The 17948-nt window shown below is 30.8% G+C and overlaps 1 protein-coding gene across 1 annotated transcript in view; it reads left to right on the plus strand.

The window, feature by feature from the left end:
• The window catches only part of LOC107455609 (protein sax-3), a 155236-nt gene that overhangs the window by 46548 nt on the left and 90740 nt on the right, over positions 1-17948 (plus strand). The window contains exon 2 of the mRNA XM_087168058.1: positions 17225-17515. Within this exon, the coding sequence (XP_087024184.1) occupies positions 17225-17515 (291 nt within the window). The remainder of the gene's footprint in view (positions 1-17224; positions 17516-17948) is intronic.

The following is a 17948-nucleotide window of genomic DNA, read 5'->3' on the forward strand; positions in this document are numbered from 1 at the left end:
ATAATTTATTAATTAATTTACATAAATGTTGATAATTTTGGCAAATAGAAAAATGTAATATGGCTCATAGGCTTTTACGAAAGCTTTAAAAGATACGGTCGGAAAAAGCAATTGTGGTAATTGAAAATGGTTCATACAATGGTTCTTCTTGCAATAGATATTTAGTACCTGATAACTTGAGTAACATGTTACTTTAAAAGATTACTCAGCAAAGATAGCTGTTATTATTTTGCTAGCAAAAACTTAATTTCCGACTTATTGTTTTAAAGTATTTCAAGTATTTACCAATTACTTGAAAATTATGAAATTATATACACTTTGTTTTTAATGTATTTTGTAATTAATTAGAAAAATAATATTTTCTTTCTTGAAAAAATTCCTGAAAATTTTTATTTGCAGGAGATTAATTTGTGAGACAAGATGAAATACGCAGTAAAAAATTTTCGGGAACACTAATAATGGTGGCAACTACTTTATAATACCAAGGTAATGATTCACTAAGATAAGGTATAGAGATGTTTCACTGAGATACGGTATAGTAGAGCTTCACAAAGATACGTTATGGAGGTGTTTCACTAAGATTCACGATACAATCTAAAGCAAACCATAGGTTTGGGATTCATCTATACAATATTTCTTGAAATAAAATTAGTTTGTGAATCGAACATACACAAAGAACAGAATATTATTACGAATTCGAAAAGGAAGTGAATAGAAGTTTTAAATATTATAAAATTACTTTATACAACTGACAGATATAGGTAAATCTTATGAACACACAAACTTCTTCCTTATGCAACTGAAAATATACATGCATTTTATAACAGTTTATGTGAGTAGTTTGTCAACCAATCCGACAAGAAGAGTGAAATTACTCGGCAAATAATCGACCACAAACAATATTCTCAATAAATTAGTAATGAGTATTTAGATTTACTTAGTATTAAATTAGGTGATGAACAGTTCGTCAATTCGATTCGACAAGAAGAACTCATTCTAACAGCTAACTTCAATGTAAACAAGCTGCCATCTTGTCTCTATCTTGAAATTGCACAATTATTCGCCTTTAAACTTCTAATGAGATGATACAAATGCATTAGTTATCCGTTTAAAACATTAACTACCATCATTTCATACAAGAAATTTTAGTTAAAATAGTTTAAATATACACTAATTATTCAGCAAATTCAAGGAGTTCTGAAATAGATACTCAAATTTTACGAAACTTTCGTTGTTTTTGACGAAACTACTTCTTGGTATAGGCTCCGAGCGGACATTTTATCAAATTGACGAAATTACTGTCACCACTACTTCGCGGAAATGAATTTCGTCATTTTAAGATATATTCTATCATTTTAAGATATATTTCGCCACTTCATTTTATTTTAAAAAATATATCATGAGGCAGATATCTAACGGGAGGCTTTGTTGATCAATCTTTCGTGGGCGCCATGACGTAGGAGAATCGACGTCACCCCAATAATATAATAAAGGCAGATAGAGCAGAAAAGTAAATTACATCCATGCCCGAAGCGGGATTTGAACACGGGATCTTCCTGGTATGAAGCCAACTCATTGAGTCAGTTTAGTTTCGATCGTCTGGTTTTCATCCCACACATTCTTCACTCTAATTAACAATCTCACACAAATCACGAGATTTTATGACGAAACGATTCTCAAAATTAACGAAATGCAGCTCAAGGACTACGCAATCGTCAAAATTGAGAGTTTAATTTCTGAATGCGAATAGAAAAATAAAACAGTTTCCACTGTTTAAACCTAATCAATCAAAGAAATTTGTGCTATCTAAAGTTAAACAAATATTTATTTTTCAAGTTACAAATTTTAATTACGCAGTTGGATAATAAACAAAAAAAAAAGAGTTTCTGATTAAAACTTTAATTGCCTCACTATTATTTTTTTAGTAAAAAAAAATGTCAGTTATCATTAATGCAAAGATTAAAAAGCACACTGAAGTCATTAAAAGCGAAGATGGCGTGCAAATTTCAATTTTAATTGTTCCTCTCGATAACCAGTTCAAAATTCTACAGAGAATAATCTTCAAAGAAGGGAAAACATTTTCATTAACGAAACAGTCAAGAATTATTTTTGAAAGAAGAAAATAAATTTTTGATATTAAAAACCTCCGCCATCAGCTGGGAAGGAAAATTTTTAAGAAAGTTAATTATTCCCTCGGAAAGAGTGTGGTTTAATTAATGATCTAAAAATAAAATTACATTTTCTTTCTTTAAAAAAAATACAATAACTTTCTTTTCATTTTTGGTCCTTCAATATCCTTCTCGTCGTTAAAATATCTTTTCGATTTTTATTTTCTTTTTACACTTAAGTAATTATTAATTAATGCATCTGAGCTGTAAGCTAGGCTAAGGGAATTATGGAAAATTTTGAGTAAAATCTTATTGTTGTGTTTCTTTCATTTCCGCTTAATTGTGTGAGTTTTCCCGTGTTCGAATAATTTTATTTCTCTTCTCTTAAATTTGCAGATGTCGTCTCAACTTTTTTGACTCATTAATTTTGGCGAGTTCAGAATTATCTTTTCTTTCTTCATATCATTCTTTCCGCTTTAATCTCACCATTTAGATCTGAGTTTATTAATTTTTAAACAGGGTATAGCGCAAATTGAGTAATGTTAAGTCAAATAGAATCAAAATGTCTGTAATTCCAAAACTCATTTTTACAAGTTATGTTGACTGTAAATTATTTTCGATGAATATTAATATCCCTCTGATCTATTTGTTCAAATTTATGTGAATATATGGTGTCAAAAAATCAAATTTCGGAGCTATGTTTACTGAAATATAACTTATTACACTTGTTAAAAGTTATGAAAGAGAATTACTAGAGACCATAATTATACTGCAGAATATGGAAAAATTTAATTCATATCAAATGAGTAAGGCTACAAGTGATAATTACTTGTAACTGTATTAACAAGTAAAACTTATCACTAGTTGTGATTAAAGTTTGTAATTATTTACAATTAAAGTTTATCTTCATTTACGATTACAAGTAATCTAAATATATTATTGCAATTATAGCCATGTTTGAAAGCGTCTATAATCTGTAATTATAACTAATGGGGATCTACTATTACAAATAATGATTATTTGCAATCTTGAATATTATTGATCATAACATACGATTACAAGTTACTTAGTGTACTTATTCGTTAAATTTTCTTTATAAAATTTTGATTAAAAGCTATTAGCTGAAATGATGACTCAAAAAGAGAACATTCGAGTAGGTACGAATAAAATTTATTGCACTGCGTGAAATCATCTAGAGAAATCTTCTTCCAAAAAAGATTTGCCTTGTCATTTCTTTGTAGACGGAGGCTTTAAAGCACCGTCACTAAGAGAAATGTTGAATCCATCCGTTTTTTCTTGAAAAATAAATGGCTCCTTTTTACTATTGTTTTTCAGATAGGAAACTTCCAAATTCCCATCATCACGTACGAAGATCAAGGTGGAAGAACGGTTTATGTTAACAAAAAACTGATTCTGAGAAGAAAAAAAAACGAATTTTGCCCGCGGACAGGAACCGTTTTTCTTCAGCACGTCGATTTTCACTATGTAATAACTCTCGGATAAAACCGATTTTCCTCATTATCGATTTGTCAAAACCACTAATATCCACAATTGCTAATCCCTAAACTAACATACAAACAATAAACTTATTAATTGTCAAAATACAAGAGATGGGGGAAATTATTTTTGGGGAAAAGGGATATAAACCGCGATTCCTACTTTATCTTCATGTTTAAATATTTTTCTGAAAAAAATTGTTTGTGTAGAAGCTTCGCAACCTTCATTTCTCCTGTGCATCAATTTGAAAGTTTTTTATTTTACCTCTCTTTCGCTCTTTTTTCATTATAACTGATCAGACATAAGTGTAGTGTCAGCATCCACTTTGAGACAGATTGACATACTATATTCTATTCAGCAAGAACTAATAAATGAAGTAAACACAAAGGTTTGTCATTTATCATTAATATTTACCAATTTTGGCCGGTTTCACGTTGAGTTGGCGATTTTTAAAATAGTGCTATTTGCCATACAACATTGCTGCCCATCAGTCAAAAATATTGCCAAATGTGTGGTTACTTTCTACACTTTCGCTATTCGTTTCCCTGTTCAGAGAATAGTCAATTTGACTCACTATGCTTTTTTTAAGGAAATGAACGAAATTATTCCAATGAGAAAAGTAAACCCCGTCGATATCATGGCTATTTTAGTATGAGTTGGTTTGGAACATCGGACTCACCTTGAATAAATTCCATAGTACTTTCTAAAGAACAACTTTAAACTACTTTATTGCCTTCAGCAAGTATCATGTACTAGCACTTTTAGTTAGCCCTAACTAGATTCAGTACTTTTGGCTGATTGCTACTTGAATATTTAAATTCTATTAAATATAGGTAAATATTGTGTGTTTTATAGCTTTCAACAAGTATTGTGTATAAGCACTTTTAGCTAAGCCTAACCAGAGACAATTCTTTCGGTTAATTGCTGCTTGAATATTTTTATTTTATTAAATATCGATAAATCAATAAGAATAAAGACTGAATTTAATTTCCCTTCCAAGTGACCAATGAAAATGTTCCTTAACGTTCGGACTATTTTCACCGAAGTACAGGAAATTAAACAGAACGCTTACATCTTTTATCGCCAAGCATAGTCTTTGTTATCAATGAAACGGTAGTGGACCGTTTCTAGTTTTGTGACCAGTTTATGACTCCCTGGCAATGGCGTATACGATACAATTACTTCACTGAGATAATAAAGTCGTATCCAACTTAATCTTGAGGATGGGGCTTGGGCTCGCTTATTTTAGCGCTAAACGTCAGACCTTTTAAACTCAAAACACGTAATCCATTGTTCTATTTAAGATGAGAATATTGCTGAAAGCATTTTAACGATCGCGTTCGTACTTACAGAGAGTTCGAGCATTGCGTGTAATATATCATTCTATTCATTTATGATATTTTTGTATGACTTTCATTTGTGTGAAATAGTTTATATTTGAGTTGGAACAGCATAATTTAAGTAAGTTTTAGAATAATAACAAACTTAGTAAATGAAGATTATCTGCGTAACTTTGGCACGCAGTTTAATAGCTTAATTATGTTGTTTTGATATGTAACTTCGACACGTGAAGTTTTATAAATACGGAGTTTCTGACGCTTTATTTTCCTGTACTTTCGCGTCATTCTTAATGCTATTTTAATATGATTCCTATTTTAAGCGTTCTTTTATATTTTATTTTTTAACGAATACATTATTTTTTTAACGGATTTCTTGTTGTGCTGACGTTTCCTATAATTTCGTTACCTATTTCACGAGCAGAAGGCAAGATCGAAAAAAAAAAACTTTTAATCTAATGATTGGACCTTTCATGTACTAGGATTTAATCTTTAAGGTTCGAGAACCGAACTTCAAATATACTAATTGATTAGTGCAGACGATATTTTAAGCTGCGAAATTAAACACAAAAATGGACTTTCTCTGGATAAACATATTATGGACAGATTTTAATGGGCAGATTTGAGTTGTGTGATGTAGTAAAAAATTTCATAAATTACAATTTAATATTTTTTGATCAAAATAAAATAATGATAAAATAATAAACATTAATTAGAAATTTTATACTGAATGTAATCATCTTTGAATAAACGAATTTTATAATTGTGTGCAAAAAAATTGATTTGCTTAAGTAGTTTTCGAGATATGGCAAAATATTCAAAAAGTTAAATTTACATTAAAGGGTCCAAACTTTCGACCTCTTTCCTGATCAAACTATTGGGAACATATATTCCAGATTACAAGTACTCTCCACAGAAGGTCAAGTACCCGAATTCACCGATAAAAAAAGTATGTTTATTCAGAGAAGGTACATTTCTGTAACTGAACCCTTAACTTGAAGTACCATCTGCACTAATTAATTAGAATATTTGATGTCAGGACTTCAAACCTTTAAGATTGAGGCCTGGGGCGTGCAATTCCGATCATTAGATCAAAAGTTATTCAGGGTATTCAGTTTTTTATTTAGAGTGCTGTTTTTTATGTTCTTCATGCTTCTTTACAGTTTTCATGAGTTTTTTCACGTGCTTTTACTTTCTTTTTAAGGGAATAAAATTTCGCTTGTGGTTTCAACAACAGTAATTTTATACCTTACTTCCTTCGTTATCGCATTTTTACATGTCTTTTCTCACGTATTATTTCGCATGCGTTTTGAATGTTGATTCATGCGTTCCCCGTGTTTTTCTTTTCGTATTTCATCATGAACTGTTACTGGTTTCTTCTTATTTTATTTATATTTCACTTGTCTCCATCTCTTTCTTCGAGTTTTTCAATGCATAACCTCATATTTTCAGGACTTGCTTCATGTTATTTTTTACTTACAAATTTGTTGTTTTTAACTTGAAATCAGTGATACCAAAATTTCCTACGGTTGCTTAATTTTGTGCATTTACAGATAGCAAAATCTCTTTATTACGGTTCAGCACATTGAAAAATTTCAAACTGTGTATTTTCTGCAATTCATCTTTGAAAACAAATTTCCTCAAATTCTCTAAAATATACATTTAGTTCTTCAACTGGAACAGTTGATGCATAACAGAAAATAATATATATTATAATAAATAAATAGTCCTGAGAAACTGAAGCAGTAATATATTACTTGACTCAAAACTTGACCCGCTTTAAAAACATACAAATTGGAAATAAAAGACAAGTTTAAAGATCTCAAATATAGGTGCCCATTTTTTGCCAGGCGTGAATGAGGAAAAACAAAAGTGATTTGAATTATAAAACGTAAAGTTGCCAACAAAAAATGAAAAAATAAAGGTGAGAAGCAAAACTAGAAAAAATTTACTTACTGAAATATACTTTCTGTGCAACTGTGTTTTACACCTTTATTTTTCCATTTTTCGTTGGCCTCTTTAAGATTTATATTTCAAATCACTTTTTTTCTCATCATTCACATCTAGCAAGTCTTGAAAATGGGTGCCTATTTTTGAGCACTTTATACATGTCGACTGTTATTTCCAATTCGCATATTTTTGTGGGAATGAAGCTTTTAATAAAGTAATGTGAATTATATTAGTTTTTTATTAATTATAACAGAACATGCAAAACAATTTGGAAATCACCTTTTTAAAATATAAAATGGTACTGAATTGTTTGTTTATAGCTCTTCTCTATTAAATTCGATTAAGAAAAACAAGTTTGCTGCAAAGAATACAACTATAAGAACTGATTTCAGTATCGGCAATTTAAGCGTTTATGCATGGTGAAAAAAATATGATCAAAAATATGATGTGACCAGAATATAGTAAAAACTGCCATATTTCCGGCTTTATGCTCGTTAATTAGCTCGTTAATTTTTACCTAAGGTATTGATTTTGGTAAAATTAACAATAAAGTATGGTTTTATCAAGTGTGGTACAATTTGTTACATATGGTAACATTTGGTAATTTCATCATGATGCCTTATAAAAGGACATAAAAACTATCAATTCAGTTAAATTTACTTTTTAGTTTTGTATTTTTTACTAGATGCGTGGTAATAAGAACTACAATTTTGATATACTAGGATTTCCTGTAAACCGTTACAAAATTAATGATTTAAATACCAAATATTTTGATTTTATTAACTAGAATTTTTGAATTTTTATACCAGTAATGCCATTACTATACAGAACAGTATAGTAATGGCATTTAATAATTTTACCTGATAATAATAATTTTACCTGATTTTTTTTCTCCAGGCAAGTAAAAAAGTTTGAGAATACTGAAACCTTAGGGGGATCATTATTTTCTAGATATGTTAGTTTTCTAGTTAATTTTCTAGTTAAAATATTTTTTTAAGCTTGAGAATGATTTAGAACAAGAAATTAATTTAGTTTAATTACCAAACCTTTAAGACTATTTCTTGGTAGAAAGGTGGATGGGATTTTCCAAATTTTATCTACTGCAAAGAATTGGCCGTCAACTTGAACTTCTTTGTTTATAAATAGTCGAATTTACTAATTCGGAGTTTATAACTACAAATAAACTAGATGAGAAATGATGAAATGAAGGAAAATCTTGAAAATAGCTTCTCAGTTTTTGAACCCACGCCAGCCTTTACTTTTGTCGAGATTTATGGAAACGAAATCCCTCATTGTTTTATTTTCGTATTTTCTAAAGATATCAGAAGGCGGCTGCGGGAACCATAAGTATAAAAATGACTTCCCATTAACGTTTAAAAATTGAGGAAGGTGGCGGGAAGTATATTTCTCACGGTCTTATAAAGGGTTAATGCTAACTGTTTAATTGCCCTAATACAATAAGATGCATTGCAAATCTATAAATATAAAAATTGAGGGAATAGTTAACGATGTCCCAACAATAAACGATGTCATTCTTTTAAGGTTTAATGGTCTAAGACAGCGGTTCCCAAAAGATGTTCAGCAGAACCCTAGTGCTCCGTGGAAGGATAAACAGGGTTCCGAGAGTTATGACATTTTTAGCTGATAATGCTCACATTTATATTCAATCAATAATCCATGATATATTTAATATTTCGCTTGTTTATAGGAACTTCTGTATGTAAAATGCGAATGAAAAATAGTAGCAAGATTTAAAATATATTTATATTTTCTTAACAACAATAAATTGAATAAATTATGAAAAGAATATACATTTATAAACATTCATAAGTAGGGAGGTATTTTATTTACGTTGCACTAGAGCTGTACAATAGGCTATTGGCGACGGTCTGGGAAACATCTCTGAGAATGATCAGAAGACATGTCATCACAATTTTGATCCTCTGCAGAGAGGATGGCCTCTCTGCTTTGGACGACTTGTACACGAAGTCGAGCACTTTACGGTAGAACAGTTTAACGAGGATCTTCGGTCCCTACTTAGGTTGATCAAAGTGGTCACCCACCCACTCACTGACCGCAGCCAGTGATACTTGACTTTGGTGGAAACCATGTCTTTGCGATCAGTCTATTGCGAGAAAATTTTCATAAGTATTTCTCATCGAGATTTTAAATTTAAAACAAAACAACTAAATTTGAGAAGAAATAAATGCGTTTCCCTCATAACTATTCTCATTGTTTATAAAAGTTCTTTTTCTAAAAACCATAATTCTGCTTATTTTATTTATTTTGAGCATAACCTTTACACTGACATTACACCAAGAAAAAATTCATAATATTAAATATTTCACTGCACGAATTAAATACTTTGAAAATAACTAGTATTCCTTCTTTTGCTGTTAGTATGATCACAGCTGCTAATGAACTTTTTCTATAATGCCGAGGGTTCCACCAAAAGAGACTCGATCATTTAGGGTTCCATAACCAAAAAGAATGGGAACGCTAAGAAACTTATTTTAAATTAGATATTATTTTTTATATTTATTATCTGTCTTTTTGAACATTCATAAACGCAATTGAGCTCTTATTAAATTGCTTGCAAGTATTTAGGAAATTCAGATAATTGAAAATAAAATAGCATAAGCTATTTTTTTATTATTTGTTAATGAATTTATGAACATTTAGAGAAGAAAAAAAATGTGTAAGAAAATATTTTTCCTTACGATCAATATTAGAGGGATTTTGCCTTATACACATTCCTCTATTCCTTGATAAGCACGTCTTTTTCTGATATCCTATTGGTTCGCTCCGTTGGCGCGAACAGAAATACGAGATTACGCTCGTTGGTCGCATTTTATTGTGTTCTGTCCAACACGATCGTCTGCAAAAAAGTCAGAAAAAAAGAAAGAAAAAATAAAATCTTACGACTGAGGCTACGATTAAATTGCAGAGCGAGCCTTTGGTTTTTCTTTTCATTCCTATTTCTATTTTTATGTCAGCTTCGGTTATAGTTCCGATGAAGGAAAAAAAAGAAGAATAAAAATGCGCAAAGATTGAATGACTAAAATTTTCTTCTTTTTTTCTTTATTTTATTAGATCGATTTTTTTTCTCCAACCTAACATTTTATGTTTCGTGACTTTTGATAAAGGCCAAACCGTAAAAGATGTAGGAAAAAATTACGTCTCATTTAATGTTATCAAATCTTTTACGACTGCTTTTAGGGAAACGGGACTTCCAGAAATGAGAAATTTGAGTTAGCGCGTCAAATGATGTCTTTCATTTCGAAATTTTGATTAGTGATGCATGCTTACACTTTTTATGTTTTATTTTCAATTAGGAAAATCTTTTTATTTTTATTTCTAATGCAATCAGATATCAAATGCCATGCTGAATGAAAAATTTTATTAAAATGCTTAGGTGAAAGATGTTTTACAACTAAGGAGCGGAGTTAGTGTTGTTGCTTTATTTAAACTAAAACAGGAAAAATATTCAACTAAATCAACAAAAACTGTAAAAGAGGACGAAGAAAGTTTAATAACTTTTCGAAGTTTTTTACCTTTAAAAAGTCGCTAAATCTAAAAAATTCTATGGTTTTCCATTATCTTTATTTAAACCATATATCACAATAATGTTCCCAACAGACTTAATTCACTTTCATTTTTCATTCATTTTTCATTCTTAATTCATTTTTCATTCATTCCTCACTCGTTTTTCATTCATTTTTCACTCTTAAACAAGTTATTCTTTAACCTATCAAATAAACTCCCGTGTATTTAATTTATATTTAATTACAATCTATTTTATTTTCAAAACAAGTTTCCCACACCCAGAAAAACATATTAAAAACTACCAGAATATGGTAAAATTTATCGCGTTTCTTGCACCAAAAATTGCTTTGGTTATAACTTTTGGTGAACTTAACAAGAAAATATGATTTTTTTACCTAACTGATTGATAGTAAATGGGGGGAAATTTGGTAATTTTATCATGATACCTTAAAACATGGCATGAAAACCATTTATTTGGTTAAATTTACTTTTCGGTTTTGTATTTTTACTAAATGTGCGGTAATAAGGTAAAGGATTATGATTTTGAAGACCAGAATATACGGTAAACCGTTATCACATGAGCGGAAAAATTACTAAATGGTTTAAATACCGTACATTTTAGTTTTATTAACTAATTTTTAACCTTTTTTTTAACCAGAAATGTTGTTACCTTACAGTATGGAAATTTTGCAAGAATTTTTTTCTCCATGCAAATAGTCGATAGAGTTTGAGAATAATGAAAAATATTATGAATTCCGCTGCACAGAACTCTTGGTGGGTACTCTAAATTCTTTCACCTTTTAAAATGTCAGCAATCATTTGACTATCGACTTCTCGAACAATCCAGATCATACTTTCAGGGTGACGTCATTATTTTTTATTTAATAATAATTCATTCATCAATATTGTAATTAATTCCATCTGAAAAACAAACTCTGTACAGATATTTTAATATACAATAATCTCAAATAGTAAAGTATAAATAAAGTTCAAAGCGTGATTTTTGTTGTAAACTTCGGGAATATTCTTTCTGGATCTGATTTTACCATTCTGCATTAAATACACCAATCAAATTTTCAATTTCTAAATATATAAGTTTACTTAGAAAGTGTACCTAACAGCTTTTGAGTAAAAAGAAAATACGAGCATCATACATGGTAGTATGAAAAGGTGCTCCATTCTCGAAGAAGAATGTGTTGGAACTCTTATGAATCCTATGGTAGACCACACAATTTTTACTGCATGAATACATTTCTTTGCTTTACTATACAATGGAGTTTGGAAGTATTTCAATTATACATTCAAAGATCTGTGGCCAATATTGTATTAAATTTTTACTCAACTGCTGTTTATGCATCATGCCAGATATTTATTGTATAATAATGGCTTTCACATGAATCAATTTAAAAAGAAAATAATGGCGTAAGATTTGTATTTCGAAAATATATTTAAAGAAAAGAATGAATTAAAAAAGGAATTAATTTAAAAAAGGATTAAATAAAAACTAATTTTGTATTTTTTGCATTCTCTGACTTTTTCATAAATAGAAAAAAAAAAAAAAAAAAACCTTATATTAGCAGACGCTTCGTAAAACGAGTTCATTTATATCCTTCGCAGGGAGAAATAAAACTTTTCTATATTTTCTTTTTCGAGAAAAAAAATTTCCGATTTTTCTATTTTAAAAAACTTTTACAATTTTAAAAAAAATTTCCCCAAAAAAATATTTTAGTAATAAAAAAATATTTTTTTCGACATGAACGAAAATTGCCCGAAATATTACTTTTCTGTATGAATAAAAAAAATTACATTTTAGTACATTAACTTTCAAAAAACATTTCTTGAAGAAAAATTCCTTTAATAATAATAATATATATTAAAAAAATATTTTTTAAATTTTTTTCTTAATTTTTTTCTTTTTTGTAAAAAAAGAAATTCTTATATGCACAAGAAAACTTTTACTTTAAAAAAATATTATCTTCTTTAGTTTTAAGAAACACTATCTGAAGAAATATTTTTTATGTAAATAGAACTTTTCTCATGCATAAAAAACAGTTTCAAAATTTTTCTACGAAATTACATGAAGAAGAAACTGAACTTTGAATGCGACAACAATAATTTGCTGTTCGAATATTTATTTTTAGAGCTTTAATCACGCATTTCTGCAATCGAATAGAGCAGTTTTTTTTTAACAATTCTATTTACTCTATATAATTTTAAGTGGCATCGAAATATATTGATAAATTGAACATAAAATATATATTTTTTTACATGAGCTGATTTTATGTTTCTTAAAAATTTGTTTATACGATTCAAAATATTCTTTTCAGGCATCTTCATAAATAATTTCTCTTCTAGTATTTCAAAGGACAGATTGTTTCCACAATCTGTTACATATTTTTGGCTTTTTCTTCGAAACCGAGCTGGAATTCCAGTTAAAATTTTTCTTCCAAGTCCACAGTTTCCTTTTTTATCTTTGAAGAGTCTCTTCTAGCTAGTTTGATCACTGGATTCTTTATGTTTGGAATTTCTATCTGATTCTTATTAAATTCTGTTATTTAAAAATGTGTATATTCCTGCAACTTTTGCAATTACAGAATTGCTTTCCTGATCTGTTGTTATCTTGTTCTGATTTGTGAAATCCACTTTCTGAAAGATATTTTTCGTCAGTTGACGTAATTTTGATAAATGATTTGTTACTTCGGATCTTTCTTTATCTTTATTCATTTGGACTTGCATTAAATAATTTTAAAATTTGGAGTAAGTATGCATTTGAATTTGGGAAAAGAACTGAGATCTGTTATGATTTTAAACCTATCTCACTTAAATATTTTTAAGACGGAGAAAAATTTCCTTCTGTTCCGTTTGGGTTAAAAAAACACATGAAAAAATGTTTTTAAGGCTTATTTTTTATCTGCAATCCCTTCCATTATTTTCGTTAATGAACTAACTCCAAATTCTACAGGTATGATTTTTCTATTTTTTTTTCATGTAAAAAATAATAATTGAAAAATAAAATAAGATTTAATTTCGTTTTACATAACAAAACAACCTCGGAAAGAAATTTTTCTATAATAATAAGGCAAAGAATATTTTTTTTACCACAAAAAGCACAAAAATTACAATGAAAGAAGGTAATTGGCAGACAATGGTGTTGCCGATAAAAGAAATATACATAAAATTAATTTTCCAATGCAGGAAAGGCATTTAAAAAAAAAAAACTATTTTTCAATTGGATTCCTGCTAGTGACGTCACGCGTGGGTAAATTGTAGCTTCTTATGATGGCATGATTTAGTAACAAATCAAGTTTGACAAACACGCGTGACGTAGCATGCAGGTATCTAATCCCTGAATTGATTCAGCGTGATAAGACAAGCCTACAATAGCTATAACGTTAATGCGCCATGCACAACCATGTGATTTTAGCGGTCTTCTTCTCGAGTTGCAGTTGCTCAATTACTTTTATCGTATCGTTTGATTGGTCGAATCAAATTTTTTTCTGTTTGTTGTTAACAACACATTTAAAATTGTGCAAAATACATTTCATTAAAACAATTGTTTTTTTTAACTACAATAGTCTTCCCTCGCACCTATCTTCATTAATGTTTTTAAACCAAACTGTTTAGATATAAAGTAAATTTAATGCATAATATTTTATATTATACATTAATGTATAATATTAAAAATTAAAATAATAATGTGTTAATGTGTATAATATTAATATTATACATAATATATATTATAAATGAATGTATAATATGTATTATGTATAACTAGGAGGCTCCGCCCCCTGCTCGCTAACGCTCTCCAACCCCCGAGAATTGCTACGCAATCCTATGTGGTTCACGCCGTGAACAATGGCTCGCTGCGCTCGCTCACCAATGAACACTATGTTCTAGCACAAAGACACTGTATATTATCATCAAAGACATAGTATTTTATCATCAAAGACATAGTATTGTACTTATGTAGAAGAATTCTATCAATGTTCTCATTGGCTTTTAAAAAAGTATAGTAGCTATTCAGATTGTACATGGTGAAAAAATCAAAACATTAGCTAAATGAGAAACATATTAGCAAAATAAATGATGAAATATTGCAGTTACTCACCTAAATTCAACTAAATGTGTATAATAAATTAGTTAATGCTAGAAATTCTGAAAGTTTTAGAAAAAAATTTTATTATTTGAAAATATAAACTTTAAACCCTACCTTTTCCTTGTGAGATAATAACCCTCAAAAAGTCTTTCATTTTCAAGAACACAAAAATTTGTTTTATCGCCAAATGAAATATTTTTAGTGATCAGGCATTATTGAAATCAATTTCTATATTAATTAACATTTGTGATAAAGTACATAACATTTTAGAACAAAATAAGGATGTCTTACATACAATAAATTAAAATGCATGACTGTTAGCATTACCCGAGAAATACCACGTGGAGGTCGGCATGCTGCATTTCTAATCGGGGAGTTTTGATTTTGGCAGTTCCCCTTGCCTACTGCCAATAGAAGTTTCAATTAAATTTTTTCCAATTTTTTTTTTTCTGCAAAGCTCTAAGAAATTAACACTAAGCATTTAGAATTTCTTTGAAAACACAATTATAGATTTGGCATCTTGGAGCAATTACTGAAAGTCTGTCAAATGACTTAACTCTTGACAGGCCAACATAAAGTTGTCCATGACTAAAAACTTGTTTAGTCAATACTAAACTGATTTTCTCAAAAGTTTGACATTGGGACTTATTTATAGTCATGGAGAAGGCCAGCCTAATTAATTCCTAATTGAGTTTAAATTAAATATTATCATGTTTTTAGGGCATGAAACTGAATTGAACAACCTGATAATGCTCACTCTGGTTATTGTTTCCTTTTTTAAAAGCGCTATATGTTGAGCCACCTCATGTGACATTTGCCATGTGACATTTTTAACAGCAATCATTGGTCGATTTTCTAACGTTGCCATTCGGGGAGTTGTAATGAGGCTTTTTTTTGGTGCCGTGTAAGAGAAATATATACACTGGTTATCATAAATTAAGGAAAATTCACAAAAATCGCGATAACTCAAGAAATTACACATGGAATTTTATGAAACTTACCCACAATATACAACACATAGTAAGGTATTAAACAACATAAAAAGAAATTATCAGACATTAATAGTAGTATAGAAATTAGCACATGTATAAAATAAACAAATTGGAAGTATCGGTTTGCAATAGAAAAAGTACCTTTAATATGGAATATGATTGCCTCTAGAAGCAATACAGCACAAACAGCGATGTGTGATGCTTTCAATTATGCGGTCTATCAGTTCAATAGGAAGTGAGAGCCATTGCTCTTGTAAAGCAGTTGCAAGCGTGGCAAGGGTCTGAGGGGGCGGATTGATGGCAGATACACGCCTCCCTAGAGCATCCCAAACGTGCTCGATAGGATTCAAGTCCGGGGATCGAGCTGGCCACTCCATGCGAGTAATTGTTTCCTGTTGAAGATAATCATCAACAATGCGAGCTCTGTGTGGTCTTGCATTATCGTCCTGTAACAGGAAGCAATCACCAATTGCCCCGGCATATGGGCGCACATAAGCATCAAGGATGTTGTCTCGATAAACCTGAGCATTCACGGTTCCCCTTGGAAAGACATGGAGGTATGTGCGCCCTCCTAAGGATATGCCTCCCCAAACACAGACACTGCCTCTTCCGTATGCATCTCTTTCACGGATGTTTGATGGATGATAACGGGTCCCAGGTTCTCTCCATATCAAATAACGTCTACTGTCACTTTCTAGACTAAACCTGGACTCATCCGTAAAGAGAACAGGCCTCCATTGATCTGACGTCCAGTGGACATGTTGTCGGGCCCACTGCAAACGGTCTCTCCTATGGCGTGATGTGAGCGGCACGCAAATGGCTGGTCGTCTCGCATACAGACCACCTTCGTGGAGCCTTCTGCGCACAGTTGACGTTGACACCAACCTTCCGGTGGCTGCAGCAAGAGAGGATCTAAGATGTGTCGGAGTAGCGGTTCTATTCCTGCGTGCACTTAATGTCAAATATCGGTCATCGGCACTGGTCGTAACAGTTGGCCGTCCTTGACTGAACCTCCTAGATGCCGAATCTGTGGTTTGAAATTGCCTCCAAAGTCTATGAACCACAGATGGACTCACATTTAGCCATCTGGCCACTTCTGATTGACTCTGCCCTGCCTCTAGTCTCCCGATGGCTCTCCATCGTAGTTCTTCAGGCAAATGATGCCTAGAGGTCATTATTACGAATTGGCTATCTCAGATTTTCAATGTCGCAATCACAGTAAAATTTGTGTGCTTTCTCTCAAACTTGGACTTTTATGCTCCAGGCAGATGACGTAAGCCGAGTGCAGCGCCACTAATTTGCATATTGCAATTTTACTCAGCTACTCTTAGTGGACAACATATGCAAATTTTGCACGGTTTGGCTTACTTTTGAAAGAGTTATCGCTATTTTTGTGATTTTTCCTTAATTTATGATAACCAGTGTATATAGATATTAATAATATTATTAATGTATAATATTAATAATTAAAATTTATAGTATTTTTATCAGAATACATCAATTATGTATGCTTTAGTTTTAAATTAAGATATATTAATTCAAGAAGAAAAAAAATTTATAAAAGTTTTCATATCTTCCCGAAAATACTTAAAATACGCTTACAAATTTTTTTTAAAATTTTGGTAAAAGTTTATCTTCAGTTACAGATGTATTTTATTTTAGAGTTCACTTAATTAAGATGAGTTTTCTTTCTTGTAGCCCAACATCCACCTCGGATAACGGAGCATCCATCAGATGTCCTGGTGCCAAAACATGAGCCCGCCACGCTTAATTGTAAAGCTGAAGGAAAACCAGAGCCAAACATCGAGTGGTTCCATGATGGTAATAAAGTGCGGAACAATGCCAACAGAATGGTCTTGCCAAGTGGATCACTCTTTTTCCTGCACGTACTTCATACCAAAAGAGAGCAAGATACTGGTACATATTGGTGTCTGGCAACAAATGATTTGGGAAAAGCTCGCAGTAGAAATGCTACGCTTGAAGTTGCTGGTAAGATAGCTTGCTATTATACTTCACTGTGCTTATTATACATAAAAATATGTGTTTTTTAAATATTACATTTAAAGGAACCCCTTTCTGTGGCTTTTTGGTATCCTCACGTGCTATCACCACTCGTGACACATTGACTCTGATGATGATTTGATGCTTTTAGCTGTTCTATCTAAGATCCTTGAGCAGCATTTTTCTGTATATTTGGATTACCCTCATAGACTCGCCGCTTCGTGGGTCCCTATTGATGATACTTAGAGATTAAACAAAATAAGTTCTCAGATATTCAAATATTTCAAAGGCCTGTTGTTACACACTGTAAAAAATTACTGATAAAATTGCTGCAAAAAAGTACTGGCAGTCAGGATGTTTTTTACCGTAACATTTTACGGGGGGTAAATCTGATATACCGTAATTTTTATATTATTTATTT

The sequence above is a fragment of the Parasteatoda tepidariorum genome, chromosome 7 (genome assembly GCF_982258835.1).
Source record: "Parasteatoda tepidariorum strain Cologne lab strain chromosome 7, Ptep-v5.0, whole genome shotgun sequence".
NCBI classification, from domain to species: Eukaryota; Metazoa; Arthropoda; class Arachnida; order Araneae; family Theridiidae; genus Parasteatoda; species Parasteatoda tepidariorum.